We start from the raw sequence: 22826 nt of genomic DNA, 5'->3' as shown, positions 1-22826 counted from the left end.
AGAGAGAGAGAGAGAGAGAGAGAGAGAGGGCGAGACGAGACAGAGAGAGATAGAGAAAGAGAGAGAGAGAGAGAGAGAAAGAAAGAGAGGGCGATACGGGGCGAGACAGAGAGAGAGAGACAGACAGAGACAGAGAGAGAGAGAGAGAGAGAGCGTGAATAAGAAAAAGGAGAGGAGAGAATGGCCATTTCTTCTCATTACCTTATTAGCGGCAGTGTGGATAAATAGCAGGAGAACTATAAACCGTAATAACAGCACATGGGTTCACTCCTCCTACATTGTTCCAGTACACTTAGTGTCAGTGGAGAAGGATGGCCCAGTTTCTGGCCCTGTCCTGTACCATCATGACTGAATTAAAGTGTCCGAACAGGGCTTTTAGCTCGACTTTAATGAGGTCATCAAAGATAACTGCAAGACATTATCACCGTTGAATGGCTTGCCCCTGATGTGATGAGGGTAGTTTATTTTACCCCGAGGGGGCCTGACAACTTCTTTTCAGGGACTTTTATTAAGTTGTGGTGTTGTTGTAGTATCCAGAAGTAGTGCTTCCCTCACCATGTGCTCCACGCGGAGTTCAAAGGGCATGGGGTTGTAGACCATCAGCTGGACCTCACACACATCTCCCTGGACCCACCGGAACTCTGAGGACATAGAAGGATACATCAGAGAAACTGATGCAATACATGCCTGAGCAACAAATGTACATGCAACACACAGACAAATATGAGTTCAAGTACGTGGGCGACCGAGGTTGCTCTAGCGCTCGAAGCCACAGCCTCTGGCACATGTCTACGGTGTCAGCATACAGTAGGTTGGAATACAGCCTATTGCCCTTTGACATAACTCAGAAAATACCTAACAAATATATCATTATAATTCTGTGGGTACTTGAGTAATATGTAAATAGAATTCAGAGAAGTGGAAATAATATTGAACTTAATAATATATAACTTTAGACTTAAAAATGTGTTAAGTCTAAAGTTATATTTTCAATATGCCAGAGTATTTCAATTGCAATTAAACCCATCCTGTTTTATACAAATAATTACCTCATTGTGCCTCACGCACAGACATACAAGTTAATAATTAATGACTTTAGTGAAGCAAATAAACAAAAAAAGATATAGATTGAGCTGCTGGCTCTGCAGATATGTACATTGAATTTCGTATTCCATTAGCCCACGCAGGAACAGTTGACTTGAGGCAACTGAAAACCAATTCAAGTGTTGCCGGTGAGAGCTGCTCAGGAGGATGTAAAGGGTGTGTTAGAGTTCAGAGTTCAGCGTCAGGTCAGTTGACAAAACGAGGCAACCAAGTGCAAACTTTAAAGATGACCGTGTTATATTATATTGCTGTTAGAAAACTGAGATGATAAGGCAAAGCATGTGCAGTGTTTCCCCTAGGGGAGTTTTCAGCCGTGTTGGAAACGGTAACAGGGGGCTCAATAGACTTCCAGTCATTGAGCCAACGATAATCCATTTAAAAGTACCCAAAAATATTTAGTAAATTACATCATATTGTTTGCAGCAGTAGCAAAAATTTAGCAGCAGCGGACCACCGCTGCTAAATGAATATAGGGGAAACACTGATGTGCTATGTGATTAATTGTATTCTATGCAGTCTTCTGGTTTTTAAATCTCTTTCTATTCCTTACATTAACCATTTTAGTCTCTAGCCAGTCCTTCTCAAGACCTCCTGTGGTTCTCATTACCATTGCACAGGATTGTGCTATTAGAAAGTTCCTTGAAAGATCCTATAATGAGATACAAGATGGTCCTGATCCAGCAGATCAGGCACTAGCTTGTCAGGGGAGACAGAGTAGCACAGTGGAGGAGGGACTCTGAGGTGGAGATTACAATGAAACAGGTGGGGAAACAGCTCTTTTACCAAACACACTACAGTCTTCCATCTCCATTTTGACAGTCCAATCTCTAAACGCATTCAACTATCACACAAGAGGACCTGGCTGAGCCTAAGCCCCGAGCAACACACACATCTCCATATTCTGAGCCCAGCACTAGGTGGGTTTACGGAGAGTAAAGTCAACTACCGGCGTGCACCTTGGGAAATTAAAACTTTCGTCTGAAGCAGGAAGAAGGAGAAGCAGGAAGGGTATCTCTATAATATAAATGGTCAACTGAGCCTCTCACAACCCCAGGTTTGTCTCTCAGGTATCCTCCTCATAGAGCCAATTACATGTGAAATACGCCTCTGAAAGAGCTGAGGAGAGTTGAGCTGCAACCATCTCAGTTGCTTCCAAGCGGCACCTTATTCCCTTTACATTGCACTTCCTCAATATGGGGACCTGTTGGAAAGTTGGGAGACGCCCCAAGCCTCCCTCCGTACCGCGAGGCTCCTGGCCATTGATCCATTCCAGATTAAAGAGCCAGCAGAAAGGTCCAACACTTCAGAACCTCAGGGTGAATATGAAACATGTGGTGGAGTGTTGCTAGCTAGAGTACCAGTCTCATTAGAGAACATTCCGCTCCTTGTCATTGCCAAAGAGGACCCTGTTGGAGAGAACAGAACAAAACAGGCACTGCAGATGTTGCCTGAGCAATGGAGCATAAAACATGCGTGTGAAATAGAGTAGGATACTGAATGATGTATTAGAACAAACTATACCAGTGTGTGTGTGTATATATATATATATATATGGATTCATCCTCTCATTGCTCTGCTACAGTCCTACACACAACCGGCTAACAGTTAACACACTGATTCATCAGCTTTTTGTAAATGAATATTCAAGTGCTTTTCCTCCCTTGAAGTTATTCCCTTCGTGTGACAGTCCCTGCAACGTTGGGACACTCACACGGAGGGAATAACTGCACGAAATGGAATCGGTACTGTCTCTTTAATATCAAACATGTCTGGAAATAACTCAACTCTAATAAAGCTTTTATTGCTTTTCATTCACACCATCAAAGCTTCAGTACTGTACCAAGCTGGCTGGGTATGATGAGGCCAGGGTTGGGGTCAATGCCATTTCAATTCAGGAAGAAGAGGCAGGAAAGACTGAACACTTGTCTCTTTCAGTTTGCTCCTCTATTTGTACGCCTTAGTTGAAAAGCAAGGTAGGAAAACTACTACTATCGTATTGATTTACAAAGCACTGATGAATCGGTGTGTAAACTGTTAGCCGGTTATGTTAGGTAGTCAGAGAGGATGGATCCATAAATCCATTCATCCGCACACACTCACTCACTCACTCACTCACACACACACACACACGGAACTATATATGTTATTGCTGGGTCGTGCTGAGAGAAGAGGCACAGTGCATTAGCAGGGGGGCAAACAAACACTAACAGTTGCCTGCATTCTGACAGAGTCTAACAGCCCTCACACACAAAATACATTTCCACAGTCGATTCACCTCCTTATCCCCACGTTCATACAGTGATGTATCACAGTGGGTGAATCTGGCACTATGGATGTAATGCTGTATTTATCATTGCCTGCTATGGGTGTACTGTATCTGACTACCAGCAGCCTGTTATGGGTGTACTGTATCTGACTACCAGCAGCCTGTTATGGATCTGACTACCAGCAGCCTGTTATGGGTGTACTGTATCTGACTACCAGCAGCCTGTTATGGGTGTACTGTATCTGACTACCAGCAGCCTGTTATGGATCTGACTACCAGCAGCCTGTTATGGGTGTACTGTATCTGACTACCAGCAGCCTGTTATGGGTGTACTGTATCTGACTACCAGCAGCCTGTTATGGATCTGACTACCAGCAGCCTGTTATGGGTGTACTGTATCTGACTATCAGCAGCCTGTTATGGGTGTACTGTATCTGACTACCAGCAGCCTGTTATGGGTGTACTGTATCTGACTACCAGCAGCCTGTTATGGGTGTACTGTATCTGACTACCAGCAGCCTGTTATGGGTGTACTGTATCTGACTACCAGCAGCCTGTTATGGACGCCCGAGCAGCCAATCCATTCATCAAACAGACAGCATCAACATTCATCAAATCAAATCAAATTTTATTTGTCACATACACATGGTTAGCAGATGTTAATGCGAGTGTAGCGAAATGCTTGTGCTTCTAGTTCCGACAATGCAGTGATAACAAACAAGTAATCTAACTAACAATTCCAAAACTACTGTCTTATACACAGTGTAAGGGGATAAAGAATATGTACATAAGGATATATGAATGAGTGATGGTACAGAGCAGCATACAGTAGATGGTATCGAGTACAGTATATACATATGAGATGAGTATGTAGACAAAGTAAACAAACTGGCATAGTTAAAGTGGCTAGTGATACATGTATTACATAAGGATGCAGTCGATGATGTAGAGTACAGGATATACGTATGCATATGAGATGAATAATGTAGGGTAAGTAACATTATATAAGGTAGCATTGTTTAACCTGGCTAGTGATATATTTACATAATTTCCCATCAATTCCCATTATTAAAGTGGCTGGAGTTGGGTCAGTGTCAATGACAGTGTGTTGGCAACAGCCACTCAATGTTAGTGGTGGCTGTTTAACAGTCTGATGGCCTTGAGATAGAAGCTGTTTTTCAGTCTCTCGGTCCCAGCTTTGATGCACCTGTACTGACCTCGCCTTCTGGATGATAGCGGGGTGAACAGGCAGTGGTTCGGGTGGTTGATGTCCTTGATGATCTTTATGGCCTTCCTGTAACATCGGGCGGTGTAGGTGTCCTGGAGGGCAGGTAGTTTGCCCCCGGTGATGCGTTGTGCAGACCTCACTACCCTCTGGAGAGCCTTACGGTTGTGGGCGGAGCAGTTGCCGTACCAGGCGGTGATACAGCCCGCCAGGATGCTCTCGATTGTGCATCTGTAGAAGTTTGTGAGTGCTTTTGGTGACAAGCCGAATTTCTTCAGCCTCCTGAGGTTGAAGAGGCGCTGCTGCGCCTTCTTCACGACGCTGTCAGTGTGAGTGGACCAATTCAGTTTGTCTGTGATGTGTATGCCGAGGAACTTAAAACTTGCTACCCTCTCCACTACTGTTCCATCGATGTGGATAGGGGGGTGTTCCCTCTGCTGTTTCCTGAAGTCCACAATCATCTCCTTTGTTTTGTTGATGTTGAGTGTGAGGTTATTTTCCTGACACCACACTCCGAGGGCCCTCACCTCCTCCCTGTAGGCCGTCTCTCGTCGTTGTTGGTAATCAAGCCTACCACTGTTGTGTCGTCCGCAAACTTGATGATTGAGTTGGAGGCGTGCGTGGCCACGCAGTCGTGGGTGAACAGGGAGTACAGGAGAGGGCTCAGAACGCACCCTTGTGGGGCCCCCGTGTTGAGGATCAGCGGGGAGGAGATGTTGTTGCCTACCCTCACCACCTGGGGGCGGCCCGTCAGGAAGTCCAGTACCCAGTTGCACAGGGCGGGGTCGAGACCCAGGGTCTCGAGCTTGATGACGAGCTTGGAGGGTACTATGGTGTTGAATGCCGAGTTGTAGTCGATGAACAGCATTCTCACATAGGTATTCCTCTTGTCCAGGTGGGTTAGGGCAGTGTGCAGTGTGGTTGAGATTGCATCGTCTGTGGACCTATTTGGGCGGTAAGCAAATTGGAGTGGGTCTAGGGTGTCAGGTAGGGTGGAGGTGATATGGTCCTTGACTAGTCTCTCAAAGCACTTCATGATGACGGAAGTGAGTGCTACGGGCGGTAGTCGTTTAGCTCAGTTACCTTAGCTTTCTTGGGAACAGGAACAATGGTGGCCCTCTTGAAGCATGTGGGAACAGCAGACTGGTATAGGGATTGATTGAATATGTCCGTAAACACACAGGCCAGCTGGTCTGCGCATGCTCTGAGGGCGCGGCTGGGGATGCCGTCTGGGCCTGCAGCCTTGCGAGGGTTAACACGTTTAAATGTCTTACTCACCTCGGCTGCAGTGAAGGAGAGACCGCATGTTTTCGTTGCAGGCCGTGTCAGTGGCACTGTATTGTCCTCAAAGCGGGCAAAAAAGTTATTTAGTCTGCCTGGGAGCAAGACATCCTGGTCCGTGACTGGGCTGGGTTTCTTCTTGTAGTCCGTGATTGACTGTAGACCCTGCCACATGCCTCTTGCGTCTGAGCCGTTGAATTGAGATTCTACTTTGTCTCTGTACTGACGCTTAGCTTGTTTAATAGCCTTGCGGAGGGAATAGCTGCACTGTTTGTATTCGGTCATGTTGCCAGACACCTTGCCCTGATTAAAAGCAGTGGTTCGCGCTTTCAGTTTCACGCGAATGCTGCCATCAATCCACGGTTTCTGGTTAGGGAATGTTTTTATCGTTGCTATGGGAACGACATCTTCAACGCAGACACACAGCCAGAGGACCCACTATCAACTCTGATGTAGGCCGATTCATCATTACTCTCAAGGTTTCGACAAACCTTGAGGAGTAGTCTCTAGATTCAAGTTTTACCAGTAGAGTAAGCCTGTTGGCGTTGTTTGGAAATCGAACATTTTAGGAGTAGTAGTAGAACATTTTAGGAGTAGTAGTAGAACATTTTAGGAGTAGTAGTAGAACATTTTAGGAGTAGTAGTAGGCAAACCAGGGTTCAAATACTACTTGGAAAATTTGTTTTAATACTTTTGAGTGTTTGCTTTAGCCTGCCTGGCAGGGTTTGCACTTTTGCAACTGTTCTATCGGTTCATTGAGGCAGGCACGCTTAATCAAGTGCAGCTGAAGTATTAGAACCCTGGTCTGCTGCTGTCACTGCTTCATCACACAGTATCCTGGAGCAGAGAGAGCTTTAGTGCTCGAATGTGAGGAGGAGCACGACCACACTGCCTCATCACACAGTATCCTGGAGCAGAGAGAGCTTTAGTGCTCAAATGTGAGGAGCACGACCACACTGCCTCATCACACAGTATCCTGGAGCAGAGAGAGCTTTAGTGATCGAATGTGAGGAGCACGACCACACTGCCTCATCACACAGTATCCTGGAGCAGAGAGCTTTAGTGCTCGAATGTGAGGAGCACGACCACACTGCCTCATCACACAGTATCCTGGAGCAGAGAGAGCTTTAGTGCTCGAATGTGAGACGGAGCGCGACCACACTGCCTCATCACACAGTATCCTGGAGCAGAGAGAGCTTTAGTGCTCGAATGTGAGGAGGAGCACGACCACACTGCCTCATCACACAGTATCCTGGAGCAGAGAGAGCTTTAGTGCTCAAATGTGAGGAGCACGACCACACTGCCTCATCACACAGTATCCTGGAGCAGAGAGAGCTTTAGTGCTCGAATGTGAGGAGCACGACCACACTGCCTCATCACACAGTATCCTGGAGCAGAGAGAGCTTTACTGCTCGTATGTGAGGAGGAGCACGACCACACTGCCTCATCACACAGTATCCTGGAGCAGAGAGAGCTTTAGTGATCGAATGTGAGGAGCACGACCACACTGCCTCATCACACAGTATCCTGGAGCAGAGAGAGCTTTAGTGATCGAATGTAAGGAGGAGCACGACCACACTGCCTCATCACACAGTATCCTGGAGCAGAGAGAGCTTTAGTGATCGAATGTAAGGAGGAGCACGAACACACTGCCTCATCACACAGTATCCTGGAGCAGAGAGAGCTTTAGTGCTCGAATGTGAGGAGGAGCACGACCACACTGCCTCATCACACAGTATCCTGGAGCAGAGAGAGCTTTAGTGCTCGAATGTGAGGAGGAGCACGACCACACTGCCTCATCACACAGTATCCTGGAGCAGAGAGAGCTTTAGTGCTCGAATGTGAGGAGCACGACCACACTGCCTCATCACACAGTATCCTGGAGCAGAGAGAGCTTTAGTGCTCGAATGTGAGGAGCACGACCACACTGCCTCATCACACAGTATCCTGGAGCAGAGAGAGCTTTAGTGCTCGAATGTGAGGAGCACGACCACACTGCCTCATCACATAGGTCTATCTGTTGCCTAAGGATAGCAGGCTTTATATGGTTTCTCTCCTTGTCAACAGAGTCCATTTCATACAACAGAATGCAGCAATGGATTCCAGTAGTGACATAAGAAAAATGACCTAAACTAACAGAGGAATTAACGTCTAAAGATTTGAGATGTGTGAGTTTCATAAAACTATAAGTAATTAAGGTAACTCTTTATTTGAAGGGCACCTACTTAAGGACTTCATAATCCATTCATAATCCATTCATAACACATTCATGAGGAGTGGTTGTTTTGAGATGCTTTTAGAGTTCACTATACGTGCTGCTGTGCTGGGAGAACAAGCCCTGGCAGAGTTGGGAGTGGTCTGTTTCAAGTGATGAAAAACAGTTCATGTTTGAGACTCATTTCGCGCCTAATGAGACAGAGGAGATATATTACCCATATTACCCATCTCTCCCCTCTCTCTACTACTCATTTACTTTACATCCCTCCTCCCATCCTCCCCTCCCTCAGATACCCACACACACAAATCAACAGCTTTTGAAGTTGAAGCCCCCTTAATATTCACGCTGCTTCCTAAATGTTCCAACTACCAACAGCCAGTTGTTACTACCAATCTCCCGTCTCACTTTCTCTGGGTCTCGCCCCCCTTGGCCTCGCCCTCTCTGTCTCTTTCTCTGGGTCTCGCCCCCCTTGGCCTCGCCCTCTCTGTCTCTGGGTCTCGCCCCCCTTGGCCTCGCCCTCTCTGTCTCTTTCTCTGGGTCTCGCCCCCCTTGGCCTCGCCCTCTCTGTCTCTCTCTCTGGGCCTTTTGCCCAGGGGCCACTTCAGACTTTCGACAGCCCAGTTAACCATCGCTTCGCAAATCACACCTGGTATTTTCTGCCAAGCATTTTTGCTATTCATAAACTCCAGAATCAATGTATATAGCGGGCCAATTGGAGAGGCTATAGGCTAATCCAGGAGAGGAATGTAACAAAGCTACAACATGTTAAAATAACCATTGACAGGAACAACAAATATGAGAGCAATTTCAACCAATCAACTGCCACTACTACCGTGTTCTCCCATTCAAATAAGCCGTACACATCTTGTATAACACAATGCTGCATCCCGCCTTTCCACCTTTGAAAGGAACATTCTATGTATTAAACCAAACATTCCCACAACATGTGCTCATGTCTACCATCACAGGCAATGTGTGCAAATACTGCATATTCACCTTATTCTAATGGGATTCTCAGCCTGACCCCTGCCTGGAAATCTAATGAAATATAACAGCAAAAACAGCACACACACTGATGTTTATATAGAAACAAAGAGGACTAGGTTCTCTAGCTTTGAGCATGTTCACACACATAGACCCCTACAGTAGCAACACTATCGCACTGGGAGAAAATAGAATACACAATTCAATAAATGACATTTACTATCTAGATAGTAATCTTTCATTGTTTCTCACATGCGTACACACCAAGTAGATACATACACGTTTGTTTTTACTATCCTTGTGGGGACAGTCGAAAGGTCCCCAGTTGTCCAAATTTTCCTGGTGAAAACTTCTAGTCCCCACAAATATGGTAAAACCAAACACACACACCTTTATCTCTCTGTATGCATATATACAGCTGAAACAGACAGAGGCATTATTAATACCCCTTGGAGAATAAAAATATATATATATTTGATTCAACATTTTAAATTTGGCCTTACTGCTACTAGCCCATACAGACGCATTGAATAACAGATTCACATCAGATATTGCACCCCAAAAATATTCTAAAGGACGTTTGTTCTGAAGTGTCTATCCTATAGCTGAGAGTTACACGAAAGATCAGGAAACATTTGTTAGTTTCCATATACGTCCATACAATTTTTCGATTGGTGCCGGGGGACCTTCAGACAAGTCTTGTGAGGCCTGTGGCCGTCCTAGAGCATAACAACCGAGGGGTCAGAGGGGTTATATTAGTGTGTAGCCCAAACTGTTCGCAAGCTACATACAGACGTTGGCAGACCGGCAGAACCGACTTCAGACGAGTCCCAAGATGAGCACCAGGCATTCCAGAGCACCACATTCCACTGAGCACCAAGCACCACATTCCACTGAGCACCAAATTCCACTGAGCACCAGGCACCATATTCCACTGAGCACCAAGCACCACATTCCACTGAGCACCAAGCAATTCATAGTAAATTAGCCCTGTTTTAGGGACAACTCTGAGCTGTATAAAAGATATGAAGTGGCTGCATGACCTGTGTTCACTCTGCCCACCAGGATGCCTTTTCACGTTTTCTAAACCTCCTTTTAAAAATATATACATGTGTTGTTTTGCTCCAATGTAATATCCCCGTAGACAGGGCCTGTTATATAAAAACACTGGGGATTTCCTAAATAAATGTCTTGCCCCTGGCAGTTCTAACATATTTACGTCAGTTTAATCTCTGGTGACAGAGTGTTTCACGTAAATGTTCATGTCCGTCTGCCAGCTCCACTTGATTTGGTTCTGGGCTCTGAGATGAATGACAGTTTAGAGAAAGTCATGATGTTCAGGGAGACTGATGAGACCAAAGCTAATTGAGACAGCTGCATCAAAGTTAACTTCGCTGCCTTTTCTGCAACTAAGCAAAACTGAAATAGGAATTGACTTGATAGAAAGGAAACAAAACCCATGTTGTGTCAGCAGAGTATACTATAATAATAATCACAGGGCGGTTTTGATCGGTTCAGTGTTCCTTATTAGAAACTGTTGCCACAGAAATAATACCCATCCCAGCGTGGAGGAACAGGCCTTCAGACTTGCAGAGAGAGACAGAGACAGGCGACATTATAAAATCCATGTACACAAACAACAAGTGTGCGGTTAAAATTGGCAAGAAACACACACATTTCTTCACACAGGGTCGTGGGGTGAGAAACGGATGCAGCTTAAGCCCCACCCTCTTCAACATATATATCAACGCATTGGTGAGGGCACTGGAAAAGTCTGCAGCACCCGGCCTCACCCTACTAGAACCTGAAGTCAAATGTCTACTGTTTGCTGATGATCTGGTGCTTCTGTCACCAACCAAGGAGGGCCTACAGCAGCACCTAGATCTTCTGCACAGATTCTGTCAGACCTGGGTCCTGACAGTAAATTTCAGTAAGACCAAAATAATTGTGTTCCAAAAAAGGTCCAGTCGCCAGGACCACAAATACAAATTCCATCTAGACACTGTTGCCCTAGAGCACACAAAAAACTATACATACCTTGGCCTAAGCTGGTCCTGGGGCTCTGTTCACAAACACAAACACACCCCACAGAGCCCCAGGACAGCAGCACAATTAGACCCAACCAAAGCATGAGAAAACAAAATTATATTTACTTGACACATTGGAAAGAATTAACAAAACAACAGAGCAAACTAGAATGCTATTTGGCCCTAAACAGAGAGTACACAGTGGCAGAATACCTGTCCACTATGACTCACCCAAACTTAAGGAAAGCTTTGACTATGTACAGACTTAGTGAGCATAGCCTTGCTATTGAGAAAGGCCGCCGTAGACAGACCTGGCTCTCAAGAGAAGACAGGCTATGTGCAACAAATTCAATCCCTTTTAGACAATTTCCTGGGTAAAACGTTCCACTGTAATAGTGGAGGTGTAAACTTGGCAGTAGAAAATCTTAACAGTATATTTGACCTCTCAGCTTCCCTATCAAATTTAAAAATCTCTAATAGAAAACCGAAGAAAATTAACAATAATGACAAATGGTTTGATGAAGAATGCAAAAATCTAAGAAAGAAATTGAGAAACCTGTCCAACCAAAAACATAGAGACCCGGAAAACCTGAGTCTACGCCTTCACTATGGTGAATCACTAAAACAATACAGAAATACACTACGGAAAAAGAAGGAACAGCATGTCAGAAATCAGCTCAATGCAATTGAAGAATCCATAGACTCTAACCACTTCTGGGAAAATTGGAAAACACTAAACAAACAACAACACGAAGAATTATCTATCCAAAACGGAGATGTATGGGTAAACCACTTCTCCAATCTTTTTGGCTCTATAACAAAGAATAAAGAGCAAAAACATATACATGATCAAATACAGATCTTAGAATCAACTATTAAAGACTACCAGAACCCACTGGATTCTCCAATTACATAGAATGAGTTACAGGACAAAATAAAAACCCTCCAACCCAAAAAGGCCTGTGGTGTTGATGGTATCCTCAATGAAATGATCAAATATACAGACAACAAATTCCAATTGGCTATACTAAAACTCTTTAACATCATACTTAGTTCTGGCATCTTCCCCAATATTTGGAACCAAGGACTGATCACCCCAATCCACAAAAGTGGAGACAAATTTGACCCCAATAACTACCGTGGAATATGTGTCAACAGTAACCTTGGGAAAATCCTCTGCATTATTATTAACAGCAGACTCGTACATTTCCTCAATGAAAACAATGTACTGAGCAAATGTCAAATTGGCTTTTTACCAAATTACCGTACAACAGACCATGTATTCACCCTGCACACCCTAATTGACAACCAAACAAACCAAAACAAAGGCAAAGTCTTCTCATGCTTTGTTGATTTCAAAAAAGCCTTCGACTCAATCTGGCATGAGGGTCTGCTATACAAACTGATGGAAAGTGGTGTTGGGGGTAAAACATACGACATTATAAAATCCATGTACACAAACAACAAGTGTGCGGTTAAAATTGGCAAAAAACACACACATTTCTTCACACAGGGTCGTGGGGTTAGACAGGGATGCAGCTTAAGCCCCACCCTCTTCAACATATATATCAACGAATTGGCACGGGCACTATAAAAGTCTGCAGCACCCGGCCTCCCCCTGCTAGAATCCGAAGTCAAATGTCTGCTGTTTGCTGATGATCTGGTGCTTCTGTCACCAACCAAGGAGGGCCTACAGCAGCACCTAGATCTTGTGCACAGATTCTGCCAGACCTGGGCCCTGACAGTAAATCTCAGTAAGACCAAAATAATGGTGTTCCAAAAAAGGTCCAGTCACCAGGACCACAAATACAAATTCCATCTAGACACTGTTGCCCTAGAGCACACAAAAAACGATACATACCTTGGCCTAAACATCAGCGCCACAGGTAACTTCCACAAAGCTGTGAACGATCTGAGAGACAAGGCAAGAAGGGCATTCTATGCCATCAAAAGAAACATAAATTTCAACATACCAATTATATTTGGCTAAAAATACTTGAATCAGTCATAGAGCCCATTGCCCTTTTACAAAAAGATAATTACTTAACACATTGGAAAGAATTAACAAAAAAACAGAGCAAACTAGAATGCTATTTGGCCCTACACAGAGAGTACACAGCGGCAGAATACCTGACCACTGTGACTGACCCAAAATTAAGGAAAGCTTTGACTATGTACAGACTCAGTGAGCATAGCCTTGCTATTGAGAAAGGCCGCCGTAGGCAGACATGGCTCTCAAGAGAAGACAGGCTATGTGCTCACTGCCCACAAAATGAGGTGGACACTGAGCTGTGAAGAACAAACACCATTGTAAATACAACCCATATTTATGCTTATTTATTTTATCTTGTGTCCTTTAACCATTTGTACATTTAAAAAAAAACTGTATATATATATATATAATATGACATTTGTAATGTCTTTACTGTTTTGAAACTTCTGTATGTGTAATGTTTACTGTTAATTTTTGTTGTTTTTCACTTTATATGTTGTCTACCTCACTTGCTTTGGCAATGTTAAAGACAGACAGACAGACAGACAGACAGACAGACAGACAGACAGACAGACAGACAGACAGACAGACAGACAGACAGACAGACAGACAGACAGACAGACAGACAGACAGACAGACAGACAGACAGACAGACAGACAGACAGACAGACAGACAGACAGACAGACAGACAGACAGACAGACAGACAGACAGACAGACAGACAGACAGACAGACAGACAGACAGACAGACAGACAGACAGACAGACAGACAGACAGACAGACAGACAGACAGACAGACAGACAGACAGACAGACAGACAGACAGACAGACAGACAGACAGACAGACAGAGACAGACAGACAGACAGACAGACAGACAGACAGACAGACAGACAGACAGACAGACAGACAGACAGACAGACAGACAGACAGACAGACAGACAGACAGACAGACAGACAGACAGACAGACAGACAGACAGACAGACAGACAGACAGACAGACAGACAGACAGACAGACAGACAGACAGACAGACAGACAGACAGACAGACAGACAGACAGACAGACAGACAGACAGACAGACAGACAGACAGACAGACAGACAGACAGACAGACAGACAGACAGACAGACAGACAGACAGACAGACAGACAGACAGACAGACAGACAGACAGACAGACAGACAGACAGAGACAGACAGACAGACAGACAGACAGACAGACAGACAGACAGACAGACAGACAGACAGACAGACAGACAGACAGACAGACAGACAGACAGACAGACAGACAGACAGACAGACAGACAGACAGACAGACAGACAGACAGACAGACAGACAGACAGACAGACAGACAGACAGACAGACAGACAGACAGACAGACAGACAGGAGCCCAGATCAACCAGCCAGGCTTCCCCAGCCCTGCCTGCTGCACCCCTCCTCCTCAACCCACAGAACAGCCTCTCACTGACAGCGGCACTGGCACAGACCAGCCACACCCCAGCTCCAACACCCACCAGCCCCCCCCTCCCCCCCCCCAGTCCAGAAGAAACACTGGCTGACATCGTCCTGTTGATGGACTCAAATGGGAAGTTTGTTCAGGAGAAGAAACTTTTCCCTCGACACAAAAGGAGAAAGGTGTGGTGACAACAATGCAGAGTGCCATGGAGCTGCTTGATAAGGCCCATCTCGGGTCACCAAGCCACATAATCATACACACCGGAAGCAACGACCTGCGTGCTCAGCAGGAGAGGGTGGCGACTTCACTACGGGGAGTGATTGAGAAGGCCTCCGCAATCTTCCCCAACTCAAGAATCGTGGTGTCAACCCTTCTACAGAGGAAGGACTTCCACCCTGCCACAATCCAAAGAATACACGCCAGCCTCTCCCGGGACTGTGGCCTGCGACCCAATGTACACCTGGCCCACCATCCCACCCTCGATCTGGACTGTCTCTATGACCATGTTCACCTGTACAGGGAGACAGTCCCCACCATCACACCCTCGATCTGGACTGTCTCTATGACCATGTTCACCTGTACTAGGAGACAGTCCACACCATCCCACCCTCGATCTGGACTGTCTCTATGACCATGTTCACCTGTACAGGGAGACAGTCCCCACCATCCCACTATCGATCTGGACTGTCTCTATGACCATGTTCACCTGTACAGGGAGACAGTCCCCACCATCCCACCATCGATCTGGACTGTCTCTATGACCATGTTCACCTGTACAGGGAGACAGTCCCCAACATCCCACCATCGATCTGGACTGTCTCTATGACCATGTTCACCTGTACTAGGAGACAGTCCCCACCATCGATCTGGACTGTCTCTATGACCATGTTCACCTGTACAGGGAGACAGTCCACACCATCCCACCATCGATCTGGACTGTCTCTATGACCATGTTCACCTGTACTAGGAGACAGTCCCCACCATCCCACCATCGATCTGGACTGTCTCTCTGACCATGTTCACCTGTACAGGGAGACAGTCCCCACCATCCCACCATCGATCTGGACTGTCTCTATGACCATGTTCACCTGTACTAGGAGACAGTCCCCACCATCCCACCATCGATCTGGACTGTCTCTATGACCATGTTCACCTGTACAGGGAGACAGTCCCCACCATCCCACCATCGATCTGGACTGTCTCTATGACCATGTTCACCTGTACAGGGAGACAGTCCCCACCATCCCACCATCAATCTGGACTGTCTCTATGACCATGTTCACCTGTACAGGGAGACAGTCCACACCATCCCACCATCGATCTGGACTGTCTCTATGACCATGTTCACCTGTACAGGGAGACAGTCCCCACCATCCCACCATCGATCTGGACTGTCTCTATGACCATGTTCACCTGTACAGGGAGACAGTCCCCACCATCCCACCATCGATCTGGACTGTCTCTATGACCATGTTCACCTGTACAGGGAGACAGTCCACACCATCCCACCATCGATCTGGACTGTCTCTATGACCATGTTCACCTGTACTAGGAGACAGTCCCCACCATCCCACCATCGATCTGGACTGTCTCTATGACCATGTTCACCTGTACAGGGAGACAGTCCCCACCATCCCACCATCGATCTGGACTGTCTCTATGACCATGTTCACCTGTACAGGGAAACCGTCCCCATCCTTGTCAAGACTCTCAAGGACGTCGCTTTAAACCGCAGTACGACCTCTCCACCCAGGAACAGCGGAGCAATCTCCACCCCCCCAAGATCACCGAGACAACACCCCGGACCAGCACCCTGGAACCCCCAGCCACGACCACAGCACCACCAACCTCAATGCCCACCACAGCCAGCGCAGCACAGACCACCCCAGCCCAGCTTCAGAGCCACCCAGACGAGGCCTCCCACCCCCTGCCCTCCCAACGCAGACCCACACGTGGAGGAGCCACAGCCCAGCAGGCAGAGCTACGCACAGGCTGTGAGAGGAGCAACTGGCCCAGCCCCACCAACCAAATTAGTGACATGAAACAAATGCTGAGTCTACTATGCTCACATGTGATAGGCCAAGGGTCATAGTAAGATGAGCACAAGAACTCTTAAATAAATCTTAAATGATAAACAAATCACATTTGCATAATAAGAGTTTACTTTAATTGAAAAATCCTATTTGAATAGTTCTGGTTGGATTGAGTGTTTGTCTCATTTTGAAGGTAAAGAGAGAAAAACATTTCAAATCTTTTTACGTTGCATGTTGGAATTTACAAGGATTGAAGTCCTCTGCTTTTGGACTAAAGAGCAGAAACCCAGACTTCCTGAAAGAAATTGATGATGTTGATATTGTAGTACTACAGGAAACATGGTGCAGAGGTGATGTTTCCACTGGCTGTCCACTAGGTTATAGGGAGATAATCATACCATCCACTGGCTGTCCACTAGGTTATAGGGAGATAATCATACCATCCACTGGCTGTCCACTAGGTTATAGGGAGATAATTATACCAACCACTGGCTGTCCACTAGGTTATAGGGAGATAATCATACCAACCACTGGCTGTCCACTAGGTTATAGGGAGATAATCATACCAACCACTGGCTGTCCACTAGGTTATAGGGAGATAATCATACCATCCACTAAATTAAAAGGAATCACACAGGGCAGAGACTCAGGGGGAATGCTAATATGGTATAAATCTGAACTAATTAATTCAATCGAATTGATCAAAACAGGAGAATTCTTTATATGGTTAAAAATCAACAAGGAGGCTGTCTTAACAGATAAACCCCTCTTCCTCTGTGCCACATACATTCCCCCCTCAGAGTCACCATACTTCAATGCAGAGAGTTTCTCCATTCTAGAGGGGGAAATTAGTCACTTTCAGGCCCAAGGCAACGTACTGCTCTGTGGAGACCTGAATGCTAGAACAGCAGAAGAACAAGACACAATTAACAGTCATTGGGATAAACACCTACCAGGAAGCAACAACCCTTCCCTCCCCACATACCCCCCCAGAAACAACTATGACAAAGTGAAAAACAAAAACAGAGTACAGCTCGTGAAGCTCTGTGGAACACTGGATCTGTACATAGTCAATGGTAAGCTGAGAGGGGACTCTTTTGGTAGGTACACCTACAGCTCTGTGGAACACTGTGTCTGTACATAGTCAATGGTAGGCTGAGAGGGGACTCTTTTGGTAGGTACACCTACAGCTCTGTGGAACACTGTGTCTGTACATAGTCAATGGTAGGCTGAGAGGGGACTCTTTTGGTAGGTACACCTACAGCTCTGTGGAACACTGTCTGTACATAGTCAATGGTAGGCTGAGAGGAGACTCTTTAGGTAGGTACACCTACAGCTCTGTGGAACACTGGATCTGTACATAGTCAATGGTAGGCTGAGAGGGGACTCTTTTGGTAGGTACACCTACAGCTCTGTGGAACACTGGATCTGTACATAGTCAATGGTAGGCTGAGAGGAGACTCTTTTGGTAGGTACACCTACAGCTCTGTGGAACACTGGGTCTGTACATAGTCAATGGTAGGCTGAGAGGGGACTCTTTTGGTAGGTACACCTACAGCTCTGTGGAACACTGTGTCTGTACATAGTCAATGGTAGGCTGAGAGGAGACTCTTTAGGTAGGTACACCTACAGCTCTGTGGAACACTGGGTCTGTACATAGTCAATGGTAGGCTGAGAGGGGACTCTTTAGGTAGGTACACCTACAGCTCTGTGGAACACTGGGTCTGTACATAGTCAATGGTAAGCTGACAGGGAACTCTTTAGGTAGGTACACCTACAGCTCTGTGGAACACTGGATCTGTACATAGTCAATGGTAGGCTGAGAGGAGACTCTTTTGGTAGGTACACCTACAGCTCAGTGGAACACTGGGTCTGTACATAGTCAATGGTAGGCTGAGAGGGGACTCTTTTGGGAGGTACACCTACAGCTCATCCCTTGGCAGCAGCACTGTAGACTACTTCCTCACCGACCTAAACCCAGAGTCTCTCAGAGCCTTCACAGTCAGCCCACTAACACCTCTCTCAGACCACAGTAAAATCACAGTGTATCTGAGAAGAGCAGAACCCAACCATGAAGCATCACGGCCCAATAAATTACATGGTACAAAACAGGCCTATAGATGGAGTGCAAACAGTACAGACATCAACCAAAAAGCAATTAGTAGCCAAAAAATACAATCTCTCCTGGACAACTTTTTAGCCTTAACATTCTCCTACAGCAATGAAGGTGTACATTTGGCTGTTTGGAACATAAACTTTATATTTGACAAGTTAGCCTCCTTGGCTAATTTAAAGAAGCATAAGAGCAAACCAGAAATAACAGATAATGAAACATGGTTTGATAATGACTGCAAAAATCTAAGAAAGTCATTGAGAAATACATCTAATCAAAAACATAGAGAACCAGACAACAAAAATATACGCCTTCAATATGGGGAACCACTGAAGCAATACAAACACACCCTAAGAACAAACATACACCTTCAATATGGGGAAACACTGAAGCAATACAAACACACCCTAAGAACAAACATACACCTTCAATATGGGGAAACACTGAAGCAATACAAACACACCTAAGAACAAACATACACCTTCAATATGGGGAAACACTGAAGCAATACAAACACACCCTAAGAACAAACATACACCTTCAATATGGGGAAACACTGAAGCAATAAAAACACACCCTAAGAACAAACATACACCTTCAATATGGGGAAACACTGAAGCAATACAAACACACCCTAAGAACAAACATACACCTTCAATATGGGGAAACACTGAAGCAATACAAACACACCCTAAGAACAAACATACACCTTCAATATGGGGAAACACTGAAGCAATACAAACACACCCTAAGAACAAACATACACCTTCAATATGGGGAAACACTGAAGCAATACAAACACACCCTAAGAACAAACATACACCTTCAATATGGGGAAACACTGAAGCAATACAAACACACCCTAAGAACAAACATACACCTTCAATATGGGGAAACACTGAAGCAATACAAACACACCCTAAGAACAAACATACACTTTCAATATGGGGAAACACTGAAGCAATACAAACACACCCTAAGAACAAACATACACCTTCAATATGGGGAAACACTGAAGCAATACAAACACACCCTAAGAACAAACATACACCTTCAATATGGGGAAACACTGAAGCAAACAAACACATCCTAAGAACAAACATACACCTTCAATATGGGGAAACACTGAAGCAATACAAACACAGGAATAAGAACAAACATACACCTTCAATATGGGGAAACACTGAAAAAATAAGAACAAAATACACCTTCAATATGGGGAAACACTGAAGCAAAGAACAAACCCTAAGAACAAACATACACCTTCAATATGGGAAACACTGAAGCAATACAAACACACCCTAAGAACAAACATACACCTTCAATATGGGGAAACACTGAAGCAATACAAACACACCCTAAGAACAAACATACACCTTCAATATGGGGAAACACTGAAGCAATACAAACACACCCTAAGAACAAACATACACCTTCAATATGGGGAAACACTGAAGCAATACAAACACACCCTAAGAACAAACATACACCTTCAATATGGAGAAACACTGAAGCAATACAAACACACCCTAAGAACAAACATACACCTTCAATATGGGGAAACACTGAAGCAATACAAACACACCCTAAGAACAAAAAAGGAACAGCACATTAGAAATCAGCTGGGTGGATTTGAGGAATCCATAGAATCAAACCACGTCTGGGAGAATTGGAATAAATGAAACAAACCTCATCATGAGGAATTGGCTATCCAAAATGGGGATATGTGGAGAAATCACTTTGAAAACATCTACAGGAATATAACAAAGAGCCCAGAACAAAAGGATATACAAGAAAAATTACAAATCCTTAAATCAGCAGTCAAAGATTATCAGAATCCTGTAGATACCCCAATTATTGGAAAAACTATGCACTCTCCAACCCAAAAAGGCCTGTGGTGCTGATGGTATTTTAAATTAAATGATCTAATATACAGACCACAAATTCAAACAAAGGCAAAATCTACTTGTGTTTTGTAGATTTCAAGAAAGCATTTGATTCAATTTGGCACGAAGGTCCTTTTTATAAACTAATAGAAAGTGGTATTAGTTTATGTGTCGGGGGGCTAGGGTCAGTTTGTTATATCTGGAGTACTTCTCCTGTCCTATTCGGTGTCCTGTGTGAATCTATGTAGGTTCTCTAATTCTCTCCTTCTCTCTTTCTTTCTCTCTCTGGAGGACCTGAGCCCTAGGACCATGCCCCAGGACTACCTGACATGATGACTCCTTGCTGTCCCCAGTCCACCTGGCCATGCTGCTGCTCCAGTTTCAACTGGCCTGGGCCCAGGACCATGTCCCAGGACTACCTGACATGATGACTCCTTGGGTCCCCAGTCCACCTGGCCATGCTGCTGCTCCAGTTTCAACTGTTCTGCCTTACTATTATTCAGCCCCTCCTCACCATGCTGGTCATTTATGAACATTTGAACATCTTGCCCACGTTCTGTTATAAGAGCCACCCGGCACAGCCAGAAGAGGACTGTGCCACCCCACAAACTCTCCTAATTCTCTCTTTCTTTCTCTCTCTCTCGGAGGACCTGAGCCCTAGGACCGTGCCCCAGGACTACCTGGTTCATGATGGCTCCTTGCTGTCCCCAGTCCACCTGACTGTGCTGCTGCTCCAGTTTCAACTGTTCTGCCTTATTATCATCACCATGCTGGTCATTTATGAACATTTGAACATCTTGGTCATGTTCTGCTATAATCTCTACCCAGCACAGCCAGAAGAGGACTGGCCACCCCACTGATAGCCTGGTTCCTCTCTAGGTTTCTTCCTAGGTTTTGGCCTTTCTAGGGAGTTTTTCACAGCCACCGTGCCCTTTTACACCTGCATTGTTTGCTGTTTGGGGTTTTAGGCTGGGTTTCTGTACAGCACTTTGAGATATCAGCTGATGTACGAAGGGCTATATAAATAAATTTGATTTGATTTGATTTGATTTGATTTGGTATTGGAGGGAAAATATATGATTTTATTAAATCTATGTACACTAAAAACAATTGTGCGGTTAAAATTGGCAACAAGCAAACAGACTTCTTCTCTCAGGGACGGGGAGTGAAACAGGGCTGCCCAATAAGTCCAACACTATTTAACATCTACATTAATGAATTGGCAAAAACAATAGAAGAATTGGCAGCACCAGGTCTCACCCTACACTACACTGAAATCAAGTGTCTGCTGTACGCAGATGACCTGGTGCTGCACCTAGATCTAGATCATCTTTACAGGTTCTGTCAGACCTGGGCTCTGAGCGTTAACCACAGGTTCTGTCAGACCTGGGCTCTGACTGTTAACCACAGGTTCTGTCAGACCTGGGCTCTGACCGTTAACCACAGGTTCTGTCAGACCTGGGCTCTGACCGTTAACCACAGGTTCTGTCAGACCTGGGCTCTGAGCGTTAACCACAGGTTCTGTCAGACCTGGGCTCTGACCGTTAACCACAGGTTCTGTCAGACCTGGGCTCTGACCGTTAACCACAGGTTCTGTCAGACCTGGGCTCTGACCGTTAACCACAGGTTCTGTCAGACCTGGGCTCTGAGCGTTAACCACAGGTTCTGTCAGACCTGGGCTCTGACCGTTAACCACAGGTTCTGTCAGACCTGGGCTCTGACCGTTAACCACAGGTTCTGTCAGACCTGGGCTCTGACCGTTAACCACAGGTTCTGTCAGACCTGGGCTCTGACCGTTAACCACAGGTTCTGTCAGACCTGGGCTCTGACCGTTAACCACAGGTTCTGTCAGACCTGGGCTCTGACCGTTAACACAGGTTCTGTCAGACCTGAGGCTCTGACCGTTAACCACAGGTTCTGTCAGACCTGGGCTCTGACCGTTAACCACAGGTTCTGTCAGACCTGGGCTCTGACCGTTAACCACAGGTTCTGTCAGACCTGGGCTCTGACCGTTAACCTAAAAAAAACAATTATAATGATATTCCAAAAAAGGTCCGGAAATAAGGATGACAAATATAAATTATATTTGGACACAGTTCTATTAGAACACACAAAAAACTACACATATCTAGGACTAAATATCAGCAACACAGGTAGCTTTCACATGGCTGTGAATGAGCTGAGAGACAAAGCAAGAAGAGCATTCTAAGCCATTAAAAGGAACATCAAAATTGAAATTCC

At 45.3% G+C, this 22826-nt stretch overlaps 1 protein-coding gene across 4 annotated transcripts in view; it reads right to left on the bottom strand.

Moving 5' to 3' along the window:
* LOC115131475 (trafficking protein particle complex subunit 9) overlaps positions 1-22826 on the bottom strand; it is a 316964-nt gene that overhangs the window by 231842 nt on the left and 62296 nt on the right. For all 4 annotated transcript variants that reach the window (XM_065020435.1, XM_065020436.1, XM_065020438.1 and 1 more), the window contains one exon: positions 556-641. In XM_065020435.1, coding sequence (XP_064876507.1) covers positions 556-641 — 86 coding nt within the window. The remainder of the gene's footprint in view (positions 1-555; positions 642-22826) is intronic.

Source organism: Oncorhynchus nerka, linkage group LG7, assembly GCF_034236695.1.
Source record: "Oncorhynchus nerka isolate Pitt River linkage group LG7, Oner_Uvic_2.0, whole genome shotgun sequence".
Taxonomy (NCBI): Eukaryota; Metazoa; Chordata; class Actinopteri; order Salmoniformes; family Salmonidae; genus Oncorhynchus; species Oncorhynchus nerka.
Note: the sequence above shows the minus strand (reverse complement) of the source record. Positions and strands in the feature narration are given on the sequence as shown.